Below are 23,757 nucleotides of genomic sequence, written 5' to 3' on the forward strand. Positions count from 1 at the left end.
TATTCTTTGAGAAGCAAAAGCAAGTGTGAAGAGAAGAATGTATCTCAGAACCAAAGCATATTGTAGTTGTATTTTATAACCTGTATCAGAGAGGTGAAAATTTTAGATTCAGTGATATTTTGTACCACTGTAGATACCATTTTCTTTGGAACTGTTTTGTCTAATAAGAGAATTGACATCATTTGGGCAGTCTTCCAACAACTGAGCATGATTTGAGCCTTTTCACTTGTTAAATCTTTTTTTTTTATAGAAAACAATAAAAATAATAAAATATAAACAAAAATAGCAGTATAATGAACTCTTCTGTATCCATCATCCAGGTTCAACTCACAGTTAATCTTTTTTTTTTTTATTTCTGATATACATTTTAAAGTAATAACTAGAATTATGACTTATAACATTATACCAGAACATATAAGATTTTTAGAAATTTCATGTAATGTCTGAAACATTTATATTAACATATTTCCATACAAATAACCCAATGAAAGTTTAGTATTAGTTGTTTTGTTTGTTTGTTTGTTTTTTATACTGCAGGTTCTTGTTAGTCATCAATTTTATACACATCAGTGTATACATGTCAATCCCAATCGCCCAATTCAGCACACCACCATCCCCACCCCACTGCAGTTTTCCCCCCTTGGTGTCCATATGTCTGTTCTCTACATCTGTGTCTCAACTTCTGCCCTGCAAACCGGCTCATCTGTACCATTTTTCTAGGTTCCACATACATGCGTTAATATACGATATTTGTTTTTCTCTTTCTGACTTACTTCATTCTCTATGACAGTCTCTAGATCTATCCACGTCTCAGCAAATGACTCAATTTCGTTCCTTTTTATGGCTGAGTAATATTCCATTGTATATATGAACCACAGCTTCTTTAACCATTCGTCTCTTGATGGGCATTTAGGTTGCTTCCATGACCTGGCTATTGTAAATAGTGCTGCAATGAACATTGGGGTGCATGTGTCTTTTTGAATTATGGTTTTCTCTGGGTATACGCCCAGTAGTGGGATTGCTGGATCATATGGTAAATCTATTTTTAGTTTTTTAAGGAACCTCCATATTGTTCTCCATAGTGGCTGTATCCATTTACATTCCTACCAACAGTGCAAGAGGGTTCCCTTTTCTCCACACCCTCTCCAGCATTTGTCGTAGATTTTCTGATGATGCCCATTCTAACTAGTGTGAGGTGATACCTCATTGTAGTTTTGATTTGCATTTCCCTAATAATTAGTGATGTTGAGCATCTTTTCATATGCTTCTTGGCCATCTGTATGTCTTCTTTGGAGAAATGTCTATTTAGGTCTTCTGCCCATTTTTGGATTGGGGTGTTTGTTTCTTTAATATTGAGCTGAATGAGCTGTTTATATATTTTGGAGATTAATCCTTTGTCCGTTGATTCGTTTGCAAATATTTTCTCCCATTCTGAGGGTTGTCTTTTCGTCTTGTTTATGGTTTCCTTTGCTGCGCAAAAGCTTTGAAGTTTCATTAGGTCCCATTTGTTTATTTTTGTTTTTATTTCCATCACTCTAGGAGGTGGATCAAAAAAGATCTTGCTGTGATTGATGTCAAAGAGTGTTCTTCCTATGTTTTCCACTAAGAGTTTTATACTGTCCGGTCTTACATTTAGGTCTCTAATCCATTTTGAGTTTATTTTTGTGTATGGTGTTAGGGAGTATTCTAATTTCATTCTTTTACATGTAGCTGTCCAGTTTTCCCAGCACCACTTATTGAAGAGACTGTCTTTTCTCCATTGTATATCTTTGCCTCCTTTGTCATAGATTAGTTGACCATACGTGCGTGGGTTTATCTCTGGGCTTTCTATCCTGTTCCACTGATCTATGTTTCTGTTTTTGTGCCAGTACCATATTGTCTTGATTACTGTAACTTTGTAGTATAGTCTGAAGTCAGGGAGTCTGATTCCTCCAGCTCCGTTTTTTTTCCCTCAAGACTGCTTTGGCTATTCGGGGTCTTTTGTGTCTCCATACAAATTTTAAGATGATTTGTTCTAGTTCCGTAAAAAATGCCATTGGTAATTTGATAGAGATTGCATTGAATCTATAGATTGCTTTGGGTAGTATAGTCATTTTCACAATATTGATTCTTCCAATCCAAGAATATGGTATATCTCTCCATCTGTTGGTATCATCTTTAATTTCTTTCATCAGTGTCTTATAGTTTTCTGCATACAGGTCTTTTGTCTCCCTAGGCAGGTTTATTCCTAGATATTTTATTCTTTTTGTTGCAATGGTAAATGGAAGTGTTTCCATAATTTCTCTTTCAGATTTTTCATCATTGGTGTATAGGAATGCAAGAGATTTCTGTGCATTAATTTTGTATCCTGCAACTTTACCAAATTCATTGATTAGCTCTAGTAGTTTTCTGGTGGCATCTTTAGGATTCCCTATGTATAATATCATGTTATCTGCAAACAGTGACAGTTTTACTTCTTCTTTTCCAATTTATATTCCTTTTATTTATTTTTCTTCTCTGATTGCCGTGGCTAGGACTTCCAAAACTATGTTGAATAATAGTGGTGAGAGTGGACATCCTTGTCTCGTTCCTGATCTTAGAGGAAATGCTTCCAGTTTTTCACCATTGAGAATGATGTTTGCTGTGGGTTTGTCGTATATGGCCTTTATTATGTTGAGGTAGGTTCCCTCTGTGCCCACTTTCTGGAGAGTTTTTATCATAAATGGGTGTTGAATTTTGTCAGAAGCTTTCTCTGCATCTATTGAGATGATCATATGGTTTTTATTTTTCAATTCGTTAATATGGTGTATCACATTGATTGATTTGAGTATATTGAAGAACCCTTGCATCCCTGGGATAAATCCCACTTGATTGTGGTGTATGATCCTTTTAATGTGTTGTCGGATTCTGTTTGTTAGTATTCTGTGGAGGATTTTTGCATCTATATTCATCACTGATATTGGTCCGTAATTTTCTTTTTTTGTAGTATCTTTGTCTGGTTTTGGTATCAGGGTGATGGTGGCCTCATAGAATGAGTTTGGGAGTGTTCCTTCGTCTGCAATTTTTTGGAAGAGTTTGAGAAGGATGGGTGTTAGCTCTTCTCTAAATGTTTGATAGAGTTCACCTGTGAAGCCATCTGGTCCTGGACTTTTGTTTGTTGGAAAATTTTTAATCACAGTTTCAATTTCATTACTTGTGATTGGTCTGTTGATATTTTCTGTTTCTTCCTGGTTCAGTCTTGGAAGGTTATACCTTTCTAAGAATTTGTCCATTTCTTCCAGGTTGTCCATTTTATTGGCATAGAGTTGCTTGTAGTAGTGTCTTAGGATGTTTTGTATTCCTGTGGTGTCTGTTGTAACGTCTCCTTTTTCATTTCTAATTTTATTGATTTGAGTCCTCTCCCTCTTTTTCTTGATGAGTCTGGCTAATGGCTTATCAATTTTGTTTATCTTCTCAAAGAACCAGCTTTTAGTTTTATTGATCTTTGCTATTGTTTTCTTTGTTTCTATTTCATTTATTTCTGCTCTGATCTTTATGATTTCTTTCCTTCTGCTAACTTTGGGTTTTGTTTGTTCTTCTTTCTCTAGTTCCTTTAGGTGTAAGGTTAGATTGTTTACTTGAGATTTTTCTTGTTTCTTTAGGTAGGCTTGTATAGCTATAGACTTCCCTCTTAGAACTGCTTTTGCTGCATCCCATAGGTTTTGGATCGTCGTGTGTTCATTGCCATTTGTCTCTAGGTATTTTTTGATTTCCTCTTTGATTTCTTCAGTGATCTCTTGGTTATTTAGTAACATATTGTTTAGCCTCCACGTGTTTGTGTTTTTTACGTTTTTTTCCCTGTAATTGATTTCTAATCTCATAGCGTTGTGGTCAGAAAAGATGCTTCATATGATTTCGATTTTCTTAAATTCACTGAGGCTTGATTTGTGACCCCAGATGTGATCTATCCTGGAGAATGTTCCGTGCGCACTTGAGAAGAAAGTGTAATCTGCTGTTTTTGGATGGAATGTCCTATAAATATCAATTAAATCTATCTGGTCTATTGTGTCATTTAAAGCTTCTGTTTCCTTATTTATTTTCATTTTGGATGATCTGTCCATTGGTGTAAGTGAGGTGTTAAAATCCCCCACTATTATTGTGTTACTGTTGATTTCCTCTTTTATAGCTGTTAGCAGTTGCCTTATGTATTGAGGTGCTCCTATGTTCGGTGCATATATATTTATAATTGTTATATCTTCTTCTTGGATTGATCCCTTGATCGTTATGTAGTGTCCTTCCTTGTCTCTTGTAACATTCTTTATTTTAAAGTCTATTTTATCTGATATGAGTATAGCTACTCCAGCTTTCTTTTGATTTCCATTTGCATGGAATATCTTTTTCCATCCCCTCACTTTCAGTCTGTAGGTGTCCCTAGGTCTGAAGTGGGTCTCTTGTAGACAGCATATATATGGGTCTTGTTTTTGTATCCATTCAGCAAGCCTGTGTCTTTTGGTTGGAGCATTTAATCCATTCACGTTTAAGGTAATTATCGATATGTATGTTCCTATGACCATTTTCTTAATTGTTTTGGGTTTGTTTTTGTAGGTCCTTTTCTGCTCTTGTGTTTCCCACTTAGAGAAGTTCCTTTAGCATTTGTTGTAGAGCTGGTTTGGTGGTGCTGAATTCTCTTAGCTTTTGCTTGTCTGTAAAGCTTTTGATTTCTCCATCCAATCTAAATGAGATCCTTGCCGGGTAGAGTAATCTTGGTTGTAGGTTCTTCCCTTTCATCACCTTAAGTATATCATGCCACTCCCTTCTGGCTTGTAGAGTTTCTGCTGAGAAATCAGCTGTTAACCTTATGGGAGTTCCCTTGTATGTTATTTGTCGTTTTTCCCTTGCTGCTTTCAATAATTTTTCTTTGTCTTTAATTTTTGCCACTTTGATTACTATGTGTCTCAGCGTGTTTCTCCTTGGGTTTATCCTGTATGGGACTCTCTGTGCTTCCTGGACTTGGGTGGCTATTTCCTTTCCCATGTTAGGGAAGTTTTCGACTATAATCTCTTCAAATATTTTCTCTGGTCCTTTCTCTCTCTCTTCTCCTTCTGGGACCCCTATATTGCGAATGTTGTTGCATTTAATATTGTCCCAGAGGTCTCTTAGGCTGTCTTCATTTCTTTTCATTCTTTTTTCTTTAGTCTGTTCCGCAGCAGTGAATTCCACCATTCTGTCTTCCAGGTCACTTATCCGGTCTTCTGCCTCAGTTATTCTGCTATTGATTCCTTCTAGTGTAGTTTTCATTTCAGTTATTGTATTGGTCATCTCTGTTTGTTTGTTCTTTAATTCTTCTAGGTCTTTGTTAAACATTTCTTGCATCTTCTCGATCTTTGCCTCCATTCTTATTCCAAGGCCCTGGGTCATCTTCACTATCATTATTCTGAATTCTTTTTCTGGAAGGTTGCCTATCTCCACTTCATTTAGTTGTTTTTCTGGGGTTTTATCTTGTTCCTTCATCTGGTATGTAGCCCTCTGCCTTTTCATCTTGTCTGTCTTTCTGTGAATGTCGTTAAATCTTACATACCCACCACCTGTGCTTTTGTTGAGACTAGATTCCTTACACCCTGCTATCACAACCTAGTTAACCTTGGAAAACTCTGCATCTGTTTAGGGAAGCTGTCTGCTTTTGTGAGCGGAGGTAACCCTAAACAGACCCTTTGGGAGCTAAGGTTGCTGGTAAACCCTGTATTCTCATACTATGTATTTCTAACTCTGTTCTTTATTTTTGCACACCATTCCAAAGTGAATAAAAATGATTCTACCTTATTTATGTTTTGTAGCTTTCAACTGGTTTTCTGCTTCTGAACACATGCATTCATCACAGTGATGCACTGTGGCAGAGATTCTGGGATGAGGCTGTATGTTCTATTGTAGTCTGGAAAGTTAAAGCAACTTAAGGAATAATGATAAGTTTGTGAGCGACAGTACTGAAAAGAGAACTCTGAACTAGGATGCTGCTGTTCCATTTGCTTTGGACCTAAGCAACTCTTTCGAATTATGCTCCTTCAGATTTTACCTAGAGGGCAAATCTTTGCCTCCAGATATGATCTCTAGAGGATTATGTAGATATACTTAAAACTTGTTATCCACAAAACCACAGTGGAATACCATTTCACACCTACTCAGATGGCTAAAATGAAAAAGACACAGTAAGTGCCGGAGAAGATATGGAGAAATTGGAACTCTCCTACACTGCTAGTGGGGTTGTAAAGTGGCGCAGCCCCTCTGGAAAACAGTTTGACAGTTCCTCAAAATGTTAAATATAGAGCTACCAGATGACCAACACATACTTAAGAGAAATGAAAATATGTCCACACAAAAACTTGTACAAGATTGTTCACAGCAGCACTATTCATTATAGCCAAAATGTGGAAGCAACCGAAATATCCATCAACTGATGGATAGATATACAAAATGTGGTGCAGCTATACAATGGAATGTTATTCAGCAATAAAATAGAATGACTTACTGATAAATACAACATGCACGAATCTTGAAAATATTATGCTAAGTGGAAGAAGCCGGTCACAAAAGACCCTTATGTTGTATGATTTTATTTATATGAAAAGTTTAGAATAAGCAAATCTATGGATAATATAATATAGTTCAGGTTTCCAGGGACTGGGTAGAAAGGGGCAATGAGGAATGAATGCTAATGGATGGATTTTCCTTGGGGGATAATGGAAATATTCTAAAATTAGTGCTGATGGTTGCACAACCCTGAGAATATGCTAAACCCACTAAATTTTATACTTTAAGTGGGTGAATTTAAGGTACACGAATTACGTAGCAATAAAATTATTTTTAAAAACTTCATTATCAAACTTAAATTTTGGTAGTGATGATGGTGACTTCATATATTGAATACATGGGGGGGGGATGTGTATGTGTGAAAAATACCTTAAAGCAGTATACACCTGGTGCTATTAAAGAATATAACATACTTTTAAGGCTTTTTTGCTGTATTTCTGAACATAAAGCAAATATAACACAGTGATTTTATGACAAATTAATTTGATATTAACCAAATGATATTAAGTCATTGTGTTTCAGAGTAATTGGGCACAAATGGTATTGCCATAAATGACTATTAGAACTACTGTTACCTAGCCAAAAGAATGTATACTTCTCTATTTCCCCTCTGATTTTTTTCAGTATCTGTAATCATCATTAGTGTTTTCTGTTACCAAACATTTGGTTTTCTCTGTTACTGAATAAAACTCATTTTCATCACTTACTGATATGCATGTGCTAAAAGAAGAATTTACACCTCATGCCCAGTAACTTGGATTTACTTAACCTTTCAACTATAATATTTTTTCTGTGAGTAGTTTAACGCTGAGGCTTTCTGTGTTCTCTACTGGTCTTTTCCCTCCCTCATCACATGGCGATGTTCTGGCTGGTCTCATCCAGAGGCATCAAACACTGAGACTTGAAGTGGGTAACCTGGCCAAGCAACTACAGCATGACTACTCCAGTTTTGGTGGGGAAAGGAGTTCCTCATTAATGTTATATGTCATTGGAGAGAGGCAGGAAACAGTGGGAAGAAGAGGCCGTGGATTTTGGGTATGTGGGGTTGTTAGCATAATGGAAAGGGAGTAGTTGAGTTCAGAAAGGGCTGGATCATGTTTAGGCAGAAAAACAGATTGAGTTGCAAGCAACCACTGCTTCTTTGATCACCATTCTCCATCTCTGTTCGTAATCAACAAATAATACGTAAAAATATGTATGTGTTCCCTTTCGCAATAACTGATTTTAAAACTGAAACCAGTTTGATAAATGTTCACTGAACATCTCTTTTGTGCCATAGACAATGGTGTGTGCATTGCAGGGTTAGTTATAAAGGAAAACTGAGAACAATCTCTGGGAGAGTGAGATTGCTGTCTGGTGAGAAAAAGAAATCACAGATAATCTTCTGACCCTGAAGAGACAGAATTAGGTTTCTCTTTAGAACTGAGTAAATATTAGAACATAGGATTTTTAGTGGCAACAGAAAATACTCTGCCTATTTTCTGATGCCTGAAATTCCCTTCACATGGAAACAATGTTTTTATTCTTTAAATTGCAATAATAGATTTTAAATACTTGATAAAGATAATAGATTTATTCCTAGTAAAGTATACTCAATCAAATATAAGCTTCTAACATCAAATTTTGTTGTGATTCAAGAGAGAAGAGTAGCATCAAAAGATATAAAAAGTATTTTATTAGACTGAGATCCTTGTTATCTTTTGTTGATAGGGAAAACTGTCTCATTCATTCCCAGCTCAAACACAGTGCCACTTCTTGCTATTGACACTCCACATTATTGATAATGTGGACAAATATATCACCTACACTGAAAACCTGGTAAGATTTACCAGATTCTCATTTCTCTGGTTTAATTTGTTTGCAGATGGATAGTGGAGCAGGATTTTGTGTCTGGAGTAGATATTTTTCTGCCAACACAGTGCTGTTTAGCTAGTTTTAAGAACTAGAATGTCATTTACATTTGAAGTGGTCTTAACCCAGCACTTGAAATACCCATCCACTGTTGGGCTAATTTGTTAAGTTCTTCCCTCTACTGGTCTTTTGGGAAATTTAATAGAAACCCCAGCTACCATGTGAGTGAAAATCAGTGAGAAATTATGTTCTCTGCCACAGATGTATACTTTTATGGAAATATGCTATTCGTTTTTCAGGAGAACAAGATCTTCAAACCCTTTCATTATGAATGGGGTTTGGTCTCCTTTCCCTTGAATCAAATATTTTTCAGCTAAAAATGTGTTATGTGGCTTAAATTTATAGTAGTAAACATAAATAAATAAGCAAATTTATTAGTAACTCTTCAGAAAGCATACTTTATAATTTTCCGAGATAAGGACATAGTAGCTTTGGAGTCACCTTAAATGATTAATTAGATCCATTCAGATTAGACTGTGTGCTAGTTTGGAGGCTAACTTGAATTTGTATGTACAGTATGGAATTTGCTCAGCCTTTGAAAACAGTTTTTGGATTGATGACACATCTGTACTTTTTGGTCTCCTTACTTGAACTCTGTCTCTTCTCTGACAGTCAGTTATGTTGCTCCTCTATTCTTGCCTTGAAAAAGCTATCTAAAGTTGAGTTCCTCTTCAGAATTTAAGTGGAAAGTAAAAAGTACAGGTCACACACAGAGAGAATTTCATACGGGTACTCAGTGGCATATGAGCCAAGCTTGGTAGCCTTTTGGAATAAAATAGGCAACTGGAAAATCTGATTCTGAATGAGGGCCTTGTACCTTTATGAAAATTACTTTTTAGATGGGAAATTGAGAAGTTTCTGGTCAGTATCTTTTTTGCCATTGGCCCAATTCTGTTCAGGAGTAAGGGGTTTAAATTTTTAGGCTTTTTGGTTCTCTAAGGAATGAGACTTCGGGAAATTCCCTCGTGATCCAGCGGCTAGGACTTGATGTTTTCACTGCCGGTGCCTGGGTTCAGTCCCTGGTTGGGGGAACTAAGATCCTGCATGCCACACAGCGTGGCCAAAAAAAAAAAAGAGAGAGAGAGACTTCCTTACTGTATGAGAGTAATAACTAGGAAAAACATTATTTAGCTTGAATATGTCCCTAGTAAATATTGATATGTGAAAACATTTCATATCAAACTTTCCTACAGGTGGTAACGAAGATTTGTCAAAAATCAAGGATCCAGTGTTTAAGCCAAATTACTCACCAGCCATTTACCAGATGAGTTCTGTAGCCTTGGCGCTGCTCCTTACGCTGCAGGGTTGATTATAAAGATAAGCCATAGTCCCTGCCCCAAATAAAGGGGAAGGGGCAGTATTGAACAGTTTGGACAAACTAAGTGCTTTACTTGTATTTATTTTGACACTTAATCTCGTAAATCTATTGCTAGATAGCCCTGTTTTTCTAATGAGGGAATTGCAGCTCAGAGAGGTGAAACCAGTTGGCCAGTAATTAATGGATTTGAACCCAAGTCTTTCTGACTCTGAAATTTTACACAAGCTGCCCTTCTGAAAGACAGGAATAAGTATAGTCAGGCTAAATATGATGATTGCTAGATCACTGCTATAACAAAGTGCTAATAAGACAGTTCACAAAGAAGAAAAATGCTATGTTATGTGAGGGATCAGTAGAGACTTTGTGAGGGGAATTTAGTTTGACCCTGAGAAGAAAGGAGAGACTTGGAGTTAGGAATCCATTTTTATCATCAGAACACCCTTATCTGAGAGAGACCCCAAATATACATTTTGGGTTTGGGAGAGTTGCCAAGCCCTGTCTTTAAGGTTTGGGTTAGAATTCTAGGGTTCCCAATTCTATTTTTAAGACCCCAGTCTTAACTATAAAGTTTGTAAAGGTGATACAGGAGTGTTTGCTACACCCTATATAGGACCACGATTTGAACTTGTTTTATTGACATCATCCCATTTTCTTCCCTCCCTACCTTTAATTATATTGTTGTGGGAATTTGAGATAGGGTGTCTTCAGGCTGATGTGGAAATAGTTCTATCCCTTCAACTGCAAGTTTGTACCAGGTGGCTGCTGAATGATTGGAAATCATTGACTTAGCTTGGAGACTCCAGACTTTGAGAAAATGCTCATTCTTTTAGACAGTGTCCTGTAGTTTGGGAAATAACTCCTAAAAGTGTAAGAGGGAAGGGAATGACTGGGCATGGGGAGATTTTCCAGGCTTATGAGGTGGCTAGAGAAAAGACAGCAGAAATGAGAAAAACATATCATTCTATTTAAATCTTGGCTAGAGAGCCTGTTAAGTGTTTGGGGCAGGAAAAAACTGGGTTTGTGGCCTAAAATAATCATACAATAGTCCTGACAGGCTCTTTCTCTCTGCCCCATTCTCCTTGGAAGGAGGAAATTGGAGCTCCTCCATCTTGAAGTGATTTTTATAAAAATCTTAATTCTGAGCAGCCAGCCTCAGTAAAACAATTTTGCCATCTCTTGGTTACTTGAACGCCCCCAAAATAAAGGTAAATGAAAATAAGACTAACTGCTTTTAGACCACAGTGGTCTTTCCTGAAGTTCTGTAACCATTTTTCCTAAAGGAATGGAGATGGTTCCATTTATCTAGAAGGGATTATTACTGTGTCAGTCTGTGTGTATGTACACATACATGTTTTGTATAGGTACTTCCCTTCTCCCCAACCCTTTTAGAGTTGATGGCTTTATCCCTGATTGTTCAGTATAATAGTTTGCACATTCACTAAGACAGCTTGTGTAGTAATGCTTGCTTTATTTTTTTTTTCTCTTCCATTCTTGTTTTATTTTTTACTTTTTTTTTTTTTCTTTGTGATGTGACATTTTCAGCTGATGTATTGAAAGCAAATCCTTCTAATTTGGGAGCCCAGATCACAAGAGTGAGTTTTTCTACTAGTGTCTTTAGCTGTGTATCTTTTTTTGTGTGTGTCTTTCTACCCTTTTCCCCTCCCAATTCAAAAAGATTCAAAACACATTTCATAAATATTAGATAAGAAAATTCCTCTGTCTGTTGAACATCATGCCTTTCCAACAAAGCAATGTCCACTTTATGTTGGGTCAGATTCCTTTTCCCAATGCTATTGTAAAAGCATAGGTTAATGTATGTGTTTTGGTTTGTTTGCTTTTATATTATCTAGTATGTTGAAAATAATTTTAGTTATGTCTTCATTGCAGATAGATATGTCTGGAGTCTGTCATCAGTGTGTCATAACGTTGCTGTTTTTGTTTTGTTTTAAGGAAAATTATATATAGTAGCTTCTGAGAATAAAAGACCCATTCTTTTATCAGGATTTTAAGTAATACTTTGACTTGTCTCTACTCTCCCATCTCATTCCCTGGATGTTCCTCTCAGGGCCATGAAGGAATGAAAAGCCACACATATTACTCTCTAATTTCAGCAGACTGACCAGATGAAAGTGGTCAGACTGGTGAGCTCTGAACATGCAAGCACTGGAAGATGGTTTGTTTGATTAGTTAGCAAGAAAACTGTTCATGATGAAAAGAATAGCACCTTTTTATGGTGAAATAAAAGTATGCTTTCTATTAGTCCGAATTATTCAGATAACCTCCCCATGTAAGCTGTACATTGCTTTTTAAGATCTTACACCTGGGTAATTTTCTATACTAGCTTAACCCCTTTCTGTTCTCTTTGGCTTGTGTTATTACAATTTAACTCATGTTCTATTTGTCTAGTTTTGCATCCTGGAAGAGCAGGTGATTAAATAGTCCCTTTTCTTTTCTTCTAGTGTTCTTTTCTCCTAGTGTTGCTTGTTGCTTCTGAAATTATTTAATTTTGCCCAATAAAGCAAATGGTATGCTGTCCTAATTATGAATGCAGATACTCCAAGTGCTTTACCCAAAGTAATCAGCCATTGTGTTTTCAATTACCATAAGAGAGTATAACAATGTATTCTATGCTAGTGCTATAACCATTGATTATGGGTAAATATTCTGAAAGCCTTGCTTTCAGGATCCCCCAAGTTATTCTAAATCACCTATTCCCTGTTCCTTTCTTTTGTTACCCAGAGATTGAAAGATCTCAAGCAGAGAGAGTTTGCTCGAAATGTCTCTTCAAGATCCCGCAAAGATGAGAAGAAGCAGGAGAAAGCCCTACGGCGGCTCCACGAGTTGGCAGAGCAAAGAAAACAAGCTGAATGGTGAGGACGTTTTCTCTCCGAGCATTCTACAAATAATTATAACCCTTAAGATTTAAGAGTTATAATCTGTTTTTTTTAAAATTGAGGTATAATTGACATATAATCCTTCAGTTTTTCTTTTCTTTTCTTTTTTTAATTTTATTTATTTATTTTTGGCTGCATTGGGTCTTCATTGCTACGCATGGGGCTTTCTCTAGTTGCGGTGAGCAGGGGCTACTCTTCGTTGGGGTGCGCGGGCTTCTCCTTGCGGTGGCTTCTCTTGTTGCAGAGCACAGGCTCTAGGCATGCAGGCTTCAGTAGTTGTGGCACGCAGGTTGAGTTGCTCCACGGCATGTGGGATCTTCCCGGACCAGGGCTTGAACCCGTGTCCCCTGCATTGGCAGGCGGATTCTTAACCACTGCGCCACCAGGGAAGCCCAATCCTTCAGTTTTTAATAGATCCTTCTTTCAGGGACTTCCCTGGTGGTGCAGTGGTTAAGAATCCACCTGCCAATGCAGGGGACACGGGTTTGAGCCCTGGGCCAGGAAGATCCCACATGCCACAGAGCAACTAAGCCCATGCGCCACAACTACTGAGCCTGCGCTCTGGAGCCCACGAGCCACAACTACTGAAGCCTGCGCGCCTAGAGCCCATGCTCCGCAACAAGAGAAACCACCGCAATGAGAAGCCTGCGCACCACAACGAAGAGTAGCCCCCGCTGGCCACAACTAGAGGAAGCCCACGTGCAGCAACGAAGACCCAACACAGCCAAAAATAAATAAATAAAAAATAAAATAAATTTAATAGATCCTTCTTTCAAACTAAAAGCATATCTATACTTGGAGTATAACATATTGATTAAGAATTTGCACTCCTGAGGCCGTATCCTGTGATCTTTGTGACCGTAGTTATCCAAGCTCTTTGCCTCAGTTTCCTTATCTGTAAGATGAAATGATCACAATTTATTTCTTATAGTTGTTGTGAGAAGTCATTAAGTTGTTATATCAAAGTGCTTATAAAAGAGTTCCTAGCACATAGAAGATGCTCAGTAAATCAGTAAATTATGCAACAATTATTATTCCCATTTTCCAACTTTTTTTTTTGACTGCCCTGCACGGCTTGTGGGATGTCAGTTCCCTGACCAGGGATTGAACCCTCGGCCACGGCAGTGAAAGCGCCAAATCCTAACCACTAGACCAGGGAATTCCCCTCCAATATTATTCTTATGTAGAAAAGCATATACATCACAGTATTCTACTGGGCACAGATTCAAGTGTTGTAACTGCCTTTTAAGTACTATAGAGTAGAGTTAGAACTAAACATTAAAACCTAGGAAATTCTATCCATTTATTTCTCTGTAGATTCCTGCCTTCTTGAGTGTTGTTTTTAATGTTCCTTCATGGTTCTTGATGATAAATTTGGGGCTGGTGTTTAGCCTTAGGTGGAATTTATCCCACCTAAGGCTGAATTTCCAAGCGACTAGACTTTGGGGACCCAGTCTTTGAGCATCTGAGAGTTCATGAGGTATGGGCCTCAATCCGAAGGACTTACATCCCTATGTTTGTTTTTAATGGCTGGCCAGTAACAAAGGAGGAACTGGTTACGGTGGAAGGAGAAGCTATGACTGTGGCTTTTAAAACTTTACAACCAAGTTGGGGCCAGAGTTTCCAAGATCATAGACTTTCTGGATTTTTGTCTCTGGATCCTTTTACTTATTTACTTCTCTTGTGTTTTGGAGGAAGAAGGAAGGGAAAGAACACATATAGTGTAAGTTTTGAAACAGAATTAACCCATGAGCTCTAATGTTGAGTTAAAATGCCTGTTAAACTGGTTCTGATTCCTTCTTTGGCAGCTCTTTATGTTAAACACATTCCTCTTGGACTTGTAGCAAGGGTACCTCCTTAAAAATATATATACTACCTCAGACTTCCCTGGTGGCACAGTGGTTAAGAATCCGCCTGCCAATGCAGGGGACACGGGTTCGAGCCCTGGTCCGGGAAGATCCTACATGCCGTGGAGCAACGAAGCTCATGTGCCACAACTACTGAGCCTGTGCTCTAGAGCCCACGAACCACAACTAGTGAAGCCCGCGCGCCTAGAGCCTGTGCTCCACAACAAGAGAAGCCACTGCAGTGAGAAGCCCGCGCACCACAATGAAGAGTAGCCCCCCTTCGCTGTAACCAGAGGAAAGCCCTTGCACTGCAATGAAGACCAACGCAGCCAAAAATAAATAAATAAATACATTTATTTTTAAAATAAATCAAATATTAAAAATATATATACCAGACCACTTTCTAGTTCTGGACATATTTTATTTCATTTTTATTTGTTTATTTTTTTATAAATTTATTTTATTTTTGGCTGCATTGGGTCTTCATTGCTGCACATGGGCTTTTCTCTAGTTGCGGCGAGCGGGGACTACTCTTTGTTGCGGCGTACGGGCTTCTCACTGCGGTGGCTTCTCTTGTTGCGGAGCACGGGCTCTAGGCGCGCGGGCTTCAGTAGCTGTGGCGCACGGGCTCAGTAGTTGTGGCTTGCAGGCTCTAGAGCGCAGGCTCAGTAGTTGTGGTGCACGGGCTTAGTTGCTCCGTGGCATGTGGGATCTTCCCAGACCAGGGCTGCTCGAACCCATGTCCCCTGCATTGGCAGGCGGATTCTTAACCACTGCGCCACCAGGGAAGCCCTGGGACATATTCTAATACGTGTTTTTCTTTGGTAGTGAATGTTTTATTATTTATTTATTTTTTGGCCACGCTGTGCAGCATTAGTTCTGTTTTAGAAATAAACAGTTAAAAGATGACCAAGTAATCTCTTGGGAGAATAAAAGAAGGTTTTGGCCCATCATCAGGTCTTTCATTGTCCTAGGAGTAATGCGTGACCCCATAGTGTTATTGAAGTAGCGTGGCAAAGACTAAGCAAAAGGTCAAAATAAATTTTTAAAAATTCAATTTGAGGGTTTCTTTGCCATGGGATAGGTTTTGTGACACAGTGAGAGTATCTCTTGCTACCTAAATCTTGTGGGTTCCATCCCACAATAACAACAGTTCAGATAGCAAAGGGGATACTATATTATCCAAATATATTTGGTCCCTGAGTTTAGGGCAGCTAGTAGCTAGGGTTTAGATTAAAAGGACTTCATGCAAATAATTCTATTCAGTTCTTGAGTTTGGCTTGAGAGATACCTGTATAATCCACACACTGTAAAAATTTCAGACATGACAGGAGTTTAAAACACTGGCTTTGAGGTTCCTTGGTGCTCCTGTTTTCAAAGCTGAGAAGGTCCTTGGTAGAATTATGATCACTGTATGGAATGCCCAGAAAGTATCACAAAACTAAAGCTGATGCTTGGGCATGGTGCCAGGAGATAGGCACAGACTCTTAGTTTCTATAACAGACATACTAACCTAACCACAAACCATCATAGCGTAGCACAGTGGAGGTTTCTGACTGTGTTCAACTCAGGGAATAGGCACGTTTTTAAAAATTGAAATTTGAAAGCACAGAAGAAATTGAGGGTTTTTTTGTTTTGTTTTGTTTTTTAGCTGTATGAAATACAGTTGATCCTTGAACAATGTGGAGGTTAGGGGTGCCAGTGACCCCCAGCCCCCACACACACTCACACACCTACACAGTCAAAGATCTGTGTATAATTTTGTAGTCAACCCTCCGTATTTGTGGTTCCACATCCACGGATTCAACCAACCACAGATTGTGTGATATGTATTTATTGAAAAAAAAATCTGTGCATAAGTGGGCCCTCGCAGTTCAAACCTGCAAACCTGTATTCAAGGGTGAACTGTGCAACCTTTGTGAATAGATGTTCAGCCATATGTTTGATAGCATACTGATGGGTAGGATGATACAATAAGAATTAAGAATGGATACAGGACAGGTGGGCTGTACCAGACGGTAATGATAGTGTATTCGAATTGAGAGGTAAACCTCAGTTTTTATATTTTAGACAGCTAAGGAAGAAACAGCAGTAACTGGCTATCCCTGCGAATGTAGCTTGGTAGATTAGTAGTGTGAGACTTTGCCTAACCTCACTGAGGAAGTTCCTTTTGTTAGCACAGGGCTGGGGAATGACCATCACTCAGTGTCTTTTTTTTTTTTTTTTTCCTGCTTTTTTTTTTTTTAATATTTATTTATTTATTTATTTATTTATTTATTTATTTATGGCTGTGTTGGGTCTTCGTTTCTGTGCGAGGGCTTTCTCTAGTTGTGGCAAGCGGGGGCCACTCTTCATCGCAGTGCGCGGGCCTCTCACTATCGTGGCCTCTCTTGTTGCGGAGCACAGGCTCCAGATGCGCAGGCTCAGTAATTGTGGCTCACGGGCCTAGTTGCTCCGTGGCATGTGGGATCCTCCCAGACCAGGGCTCGAACCCGTGTCCCCTGCATTGGCAGGCGGATTCTCAACCACTGCGCCACCAGGGAAGCCCACTCAGTGTCTTTAAGATCTGCCTGTGATGAATGGTCAAGCATAAGGGATTAGTATCATATAAGAAGTATGAGGGACTTCCCTGGTGGTCCAGTGGTTAAGACTCCATGCTTCCACTGCAGGGGGTGCGTATTTGATCCCTGGTCGGGGAACTAAGATCCTACATGCTGCGTGGGGAGGCCAAAAATAAAAAAAAAAAAGAGGTATGAAATGTTCCCTAAACCTGTTTTTTTTGTTTTTCATTTTTCTAAACCATTGTGTAGTGCACCTGGAAGTGGTCCCATGTTCAGACCAACCACAGTGGCTGTAGATGAAGAAGGTGGAGATGATGATAAAGAAGAATCAGCAACAAACAGTGGCACATGTGCCACTGCCACTTGTGGCCTGGGATCTGAATTCTCCACAGATAAAGGAGGCCCTTTCACTGCAGTACAAATCACTAATACCACTGGACTGACACAGTCTCCTGGGCTAGCCTCTCAAGGCATCAGCTTTGGCATTAAGAATAATCTGGGGACCCCACTGCAAAAATTGGGAGTGTCATTTTCTTTTGCCAAGAAGGCTCCTGTCAAACTCGAATCAATAGCATCAGTTTTCAAGGACCATGCAGAGGAAGGGACCTCTGAAGATGGAACAAAAGCTGATGAGAAGGGTGCAGACCAAGGACTGCAGAAGATGGGAGACTCCGATGGTAGCAGTAATATTGATGGTAAAAAAGAGGATGAAGACCCTCAGGACGGAGGGTCCCTTGCCTCAACATTATCTAAGTTAAAAAGAATGAAGCGAGAAGAAGGGGCTGGGGCTACAGAGCCAGAGTATTACCACTACATCCCCCCAGCACACTGCAAAGTAAAACCTAATTTTCCTTTCCTACTCTTTATGAGAGCCAGTGAACAAATGGAAGGTGATAATAGTACACACCCAAAGAATGCCCTAGACAGCAAAAAAAGTAGTTCTCCCAAGCCTAAAGGCTGCATCAAGGTGGCAGCAAGCCAAGGAGCAGAAAAGACAGTTGGTGAAGTCTCTGAACAGCAGATGGAAACCAGTGTGGCTGAGCCCTCAGAGCCTGAAAGCAAAGCTGAGACAAAGAAGGCCTCAGGAGGGGATGTAAGTGAGCATAGTTTAGAGAGTCAGAGTCAGAAGGATTCAGAGATCCAAATGTGTGAGTCTAATCCTCCTAAAGAAATCTCTCAGGCCACTCCAGCAGGGAAAGAAAGCCAGGAGGGACCCAAACATCCTACTGGTCCCTTCTTTCCCGTTTTAAGCAAAGATGAAAGCACTGCCCTCCAGTGGCCATCAGAACTACTAATTTTCACGAAGGCAGAACCCTCCATTTCTTACAGTTGTAATCCTTTGTACTTTGACTTCAAGCTTTCAAGGAACAAAGATGCCAGAGCTAAAGGGACAGAAAAACCAAAGGATATAGGAGGCTCCTCAAAGGACCATCTCCAAAGCCTTGATCCTAGTGAGCCAAATAAAAGCAAGGAGGAGGGAGAGAATGTAGAACATTCTTCAGGAGGCAGAATAGATGCACCTGCTTCAGGGTCTGCCTGTAGCAGCCTGAATAAGCAGGAGCCTGGGGGTAGCCATGGGTCAGAGACAGAAGACACGGGGAGAAGCCTTCCTAGCAAGAAAGAACGATCTGGGAAGTCCCACCGACACAAAAAGAAGAAGAAGCACAAAAAATCCAGCAAACACAAACGGAAACACAAGCCTGACCCAGAAGAGAAAAGCTCTAAGGCAGAGTCTGGGGAGAAGTCTAAGAAGCGCAAGAAGCGAAAACGAAAGAAGAATAAGTCATCAGCCCCAGCAGATTCTGAACGGGGGCCCAAACCAGAACCCCCTGGTAGTGGTAGCCCTGCACCATCGAGAAGACGGCGGCGAGCCCAAGATGATTCCCAGCGGAGATCCATTCCAGCTGAAGAAGGGAGCAGTGGCAAGAAGGATGAAGGTGGAGGTGGTGGCAGCTCCCAAGATCATGGTGGGAGGAAACACAAAGGTGAACCTCCAACTTCATCCTGTCAGCAAAGAGCTAGCAGCAAATGGAGCAGCCGATCCAGCCATCGAAGTCGACCCAGTAGTGGAGATGAGGATAGTGATGATGCTTCATCACGCCGGCTGCACCAGAAGTCTCCATCCCAGTACAGTGAGGAGGAGGAGGAGGAAGAGGAGGAAGAAGAGTCGGGCAGTGAGCATTCCCGTAGCCGCTCACGGTCTGGCCGGCACCATTCCTCTCGCCGTTCCTCCCGGCGTTCTTACTCAAGTAGCTCAGATGCTTCTTCAGACCAGAGCTGCTATAGTAGACAACACAGTTACTCTGATGACAGCTATAGTGATTATAGTGACCGATCACGAAGGCACTCCAAGCGCTCCCACGACTCTGATGACTCAGACTATACCAGTTCCAAGCACCGGTCCAAGCGGCACAAATATTCATCTTCTGATGATGACTATAGCCTCAGTTGCAGCCAGTCCCGAAGCCGATCTCGGAGTCATACTAGGGAGCGCTCAAGATCCAGGGGCCGCAGCCGCAGCAGCAGTTGTAGTCGCAGCCGGAGCAAACGGAGAAGCCGCAGCACCACAGCCCACAGCTGGCAGCGGAGTCGGAGCTATAGCCGGGACCGCAGCCGCAGCACCCGGAGCCCTTCACAGAGATCAGGCTCCAGGAAGGGATCATGGGGTCACGAGAGCCCTGAGGAGAGGCGTTCTGGTCGTCGAGACTTCATTCGCTCTAAAATCTACCGCTCCCAGTCTCCCCACTATTTCCGATCAGGCCGGGGAGAAGGTTCCGGGGAGAAGAAGAAAGAAGATGGCAGAGGAGATGATGGTAAAGGGATAGGCCCACCCTCCCAGAACAGCAACACTGGCCCAGGAAGAGGGTCAGAAGGTGACTGCAACCCTGAAGACAAGAACTCTGTCACTGCCAAACTGCTGCTGGAGAAGATCCAGTCAAGGAAAGTGGAGAGGAAACCCAGTGTGAGTGAGGAGGTGCTGGCCACCCCTAATAAAGCCGGGCTCAAGCTCAAGGACCCTCCACAAGGTTATTTTGGGCCCAAGCTCCCCCCTTCTCTTGGCAATAAGCCTGTCCTTCCACTGATAGGGAAGCTCCCAGCTACCCGAAAGCCCAACACCAAGAAATGTGAAGAGTCTGGTTTAGAAAGGGGGGAAGAGCAAGAGCAGTCAGAGACAGAAGAAGGGCCTCCAGGGAATAGTGATGCCCCATTTGGACATCAGTTCTCAGAGGAAACAGCTGGCCCCTTATCAGACCCACCCCCAGAAGAGCCAAAGTCTGAAGAAGCTACTGCTGCTCACCCTGTGGCTCCGTTAGGCACCCCAGTGCACTCTGACTGCTATCCTGGGGACCCATCCATCTCCCATAACTACCTCCCTGACCCCAGTGATGGGGACACCCTCGAGTCCCTGGATAGTGGCAGTCAACCAGGCCCTGTGGAATCCAGCTTGCTGCCTATAGCGTCAGACCTTGAGCACTTCCCCAGTTATGCACCTCCCAGTGGGGAGCCTAGTATTGAGTCAGCTGATGGGGTTGAGGATGCTTCCCTAGCCCCACTGGAAAGCCAGCCCATCACCTTCACTCCCGAGGAGATGGAGAAGTACAGCAAGCTCCAGCAGGCCGCGCAGCAACACATCCAGCAGCAGCTTCTGGCCAAGCAAGTAAAGGCCTTTCCCGCCTCAGCTGCCCTGGCCCCAGCCACTCCAGCCTTGCAGCCCATCCACATTCAGCAGCCGGCCACAGCCTCTGCCACCTCCATCACAACTGTTCAGCATGCCATCCTACAGCATCATGCCGCAGCAGCTGCTGCTGCCATTGGCATTCACCCCCACCCTCATCCCCAGCCACTTGCCCAAGTACATCATATTCCCCAGCCCCACCTGACCCCCATTTCCTTGTCCCACCTCACTCACTCAATCATCCCTGGCCATCCTGCCACCTTTCTAGCTAGCCATCCCATCCATATCATTCCCGCCTCAGCCATCCATCCTGGGCCCTTTACCTTCCACCCTGTTCCACATGCTGCCCTCTACCCTACCCTACTTGCCCCCCGGCCTGCTGCAGCAGCTGCCACTGCCCTCCACCTTCACCCACTACTTCACCCCATCTTCTCAGGTCAGGACCTGCAGCACCCCCCCAGCCATGGAACATGAGTTGGATAGGAGCCCAGGTAGGGCCAGGGAAGGTGACCCATAAATCTTCCCTTGGGGTGTTGAGCCATTAATACCAGCAAGTAGAAGCTGGAATGGGCAGTGTCTGACAGCCAAAGAGTTGAGTTTTGGCTTGCAGGGGTGGTTTTAGATTTGAGGTTTGCTTTGGGTTTACTATCAGGGATTTTTTTCCCTTTTCCCCTTTCTGTTTGTCCCTCCCTCTCCTGTGTTTCTAAGCTTGGGAACACCAGTAAGTGCTACCCACCCCTCTTTGGCAACATCTCCAAACTGTTGAGTTTAGATACTCCCCTCCTCTCTCTACTTTCCTCTGCACTTGTCTATATTTAAAACATTTTCCTCCTCTCTGGCTGGCGGGTTTTCCATCTGGTCCTGCTTTATCAGTGTCTTTGACCTTGGTGACCTTATTTATCCCGGGTGAAGTGGAAAGGGAGTCTGACCTGGAACCAGGTGCCACTCAGGCTGTCATTCGATCCACTTCCCACACAAACAGCCACACATTTGGCACTGTTGTCCTCGTGTCCCTCATCCCAGAAGAGACATCTGCATATCCCAGAAAAGAAGATCCTATCATGAATAGAAGCTATGCGGAACATAGAGTCGCCCATGTGCTTCCCCAGAGAGGAGCTCATGTGTCTGAAGGGTGTATTTTCTTCTGTCATGTTGATGTTTCCTTCTTAATTTATAGGATTTTTTAATGTAAAAAATTGCACTGAACTCTATAAACGTAAATGCTGCTTTTTGTAGCTCATATAAAAAAGGTTCCATATTTGTAGTATACTGCAATAATATTTTTTACATCCAGCTCTTTAAGTGATCCTTGTTCTGGTGGCTTTGTGTAAATATGTTTGCCCTAGTTGAATTAAGAAACTTTAAAGGTTATAAAATGAAAACAAAAAAATAAAGTATTTGTTTTCTGCTAGATGCAAAAATGATTAAGCATGTATATTTTATCAAGCTCATGTATTTTTTGAAGTTATGAACTATAAAAATGTTAAAACAGAAAAAGGAACGTTGTTTAACATTCTTTGCAGAGACAAAATTTGCAGTAAGTGGTGCCCCCAGCACTAGGCTTTTTGAACTAATAGGCAGCAGTCAGCTGGGGGTGTCAGAGGGATACTCAGTTACGACAGAGTCTCCCTCACGTGCTTTGCTGTTTTATACAGAGAAACAGGTGCGCCCCACAGAGGAGGAGAGAGAGATTCAAGAGCTTTATACTCTGGAAGCAGTGAGATTCAGTATGATTGTCCTGGGGGATTCCTGGGTTTCCGGGGTGCCTGTCCCAGGCAGTCCATTTGCCTTCCTAGTACTTAGCCCCCTCTGACAAAATTTTTTAATGTGCCTTTTGGGTTGGCTAGAAACTGAAGTAGAAGTAGACTGGAGGATGATAGAGTTGGGACAGTTTTTCCTCTTCCACTTACTGGGAGGTGAGCACATTTATGGATTCTGCAGATTGTTTTGCTTCATAGTTTCCATGCCTTCTACCCAGCTTAGTTTAAGCAGTAAAGATACCTTTTTTCTTTTCTCCCATGACACTTATCAGGGGAAGTACCACCTCAATTCCTCTTCCTCCTCTTCTTGCGTTTCACCCGGCTCTCAGACCTAGTTAATACACTGACCCAAAGGTGTTTATATTGTAGGTCTTATCTTCTTTGGTGTAGTTAGTACTTCCCTGTTTGGCATATCCCTACCTATTCCTGTGGCTAGAATTGGTTGGGTGGTCACCTGACAGGAAAAACAAGCCCTTCTTACGTGGGCCAGGGCTCTGTTCTGCCTTTCTTCTTCAATTTCCAAAAGAGAAAGGCTTTGAGTTTATGACAAGCAAGTGCTGGGCAAACAAGACTCTTGACAGCCTTCTGCCTGTTCAGTGCTCCTCATCTGATTCAGAAGCATCACTTATTTGATAACTAGCACTGGAAAATGAAATCATCTGTTTGAAGTGAAGGGACTCATTTTTCTTTGCTTTCAGCCCATGTAAATATTTAAATAATACAGTATTAACATTTTTGTGCTGCTTCCCATTAGCTTGTAGATTGAGCCATACTCTGGCTGCCTCTCTGCCTTCCTGGAGGCAGTTTCCTTTAATTTCCAGAATAGTGATTTTAAAACTAAAAAAAAAAAAAAAGAAAGAAATAACCTATCCTTACTTACAAGCATAACAGATTGTATTTAACTTTATCACATATGATAGAGATATATATGCTGTAAAATTAGGGAAAGGAACTTTCTAATAAACCAATGATTTGTGGAAACTTAGAGTCTGTCGTGATTGTTGCCCCATCCACTCGAGTGGGGAAGGGATGGAGGGAGTTATGGTTTACAAATAACATCTTGTTTGAAGTGATCATAGATTCTTATGAACCATATGATGTTTAGACTGTGCTTATCAAAGCTCAGCCTGCCCAAGTAGAGGGGAAAGCTTATGCTGTGGGAGGAAGTAATGGTTACGTTTCTCTCAGTCTTATGTAGTTGTCTTGGAATGTGCACCTCCTTTCCACTCTTCCCCATATTCTTTTTT

At 41.1% G+C, this 23,757-nt stretch overlaps 1 protein-coding gene across 5 annotated transcripts in view; it reads left to right on the top strand.

Annotated features, from left to right (window-relative positions):
• The window catches only part of GPATCH8 (G-patch domain containing 8), a 114,929-nt gene extending 91,438 nt beyond the window's left edge, over positions 1-23,491 (top strand). For all 5 annotated transcript variants that reach the window (XM_057535802.1, XM_057535803.1, XM_057535806.1 and 2 more), the window contains 2 exons: positions 12,512-12,642; positions 17,324-23,491. In XM_057535802.1, the coding sequence (XP_057391785.1) occupies positions 12,512-12,642; positions 17,324-21,224 (4,032 nt within the window). In that variant the 3' untranslated portion in view covers positions 21,225-23,491. The remainder of the gene's footprint in view (positions 1-12,511; positions 12,643-17,323) is intronic.
• Positions 23,492-23,757: the final 266 nt, after the last annotated feature.

This window comes from Balaenoptera acutorostrata, chromosome 20, assembly GCF_949987535.1.
Source record: "Balaenoptera acutorostrata chromosome 20, mBalAcu1.1, whole genome shotgun sequence".
NCBI lineage: Eukaryota > Metazoa > Chordata > Mammalia > Artiodactyla > Balaenopteridae > Balaenoptera > Balaenoptera acutorostrata.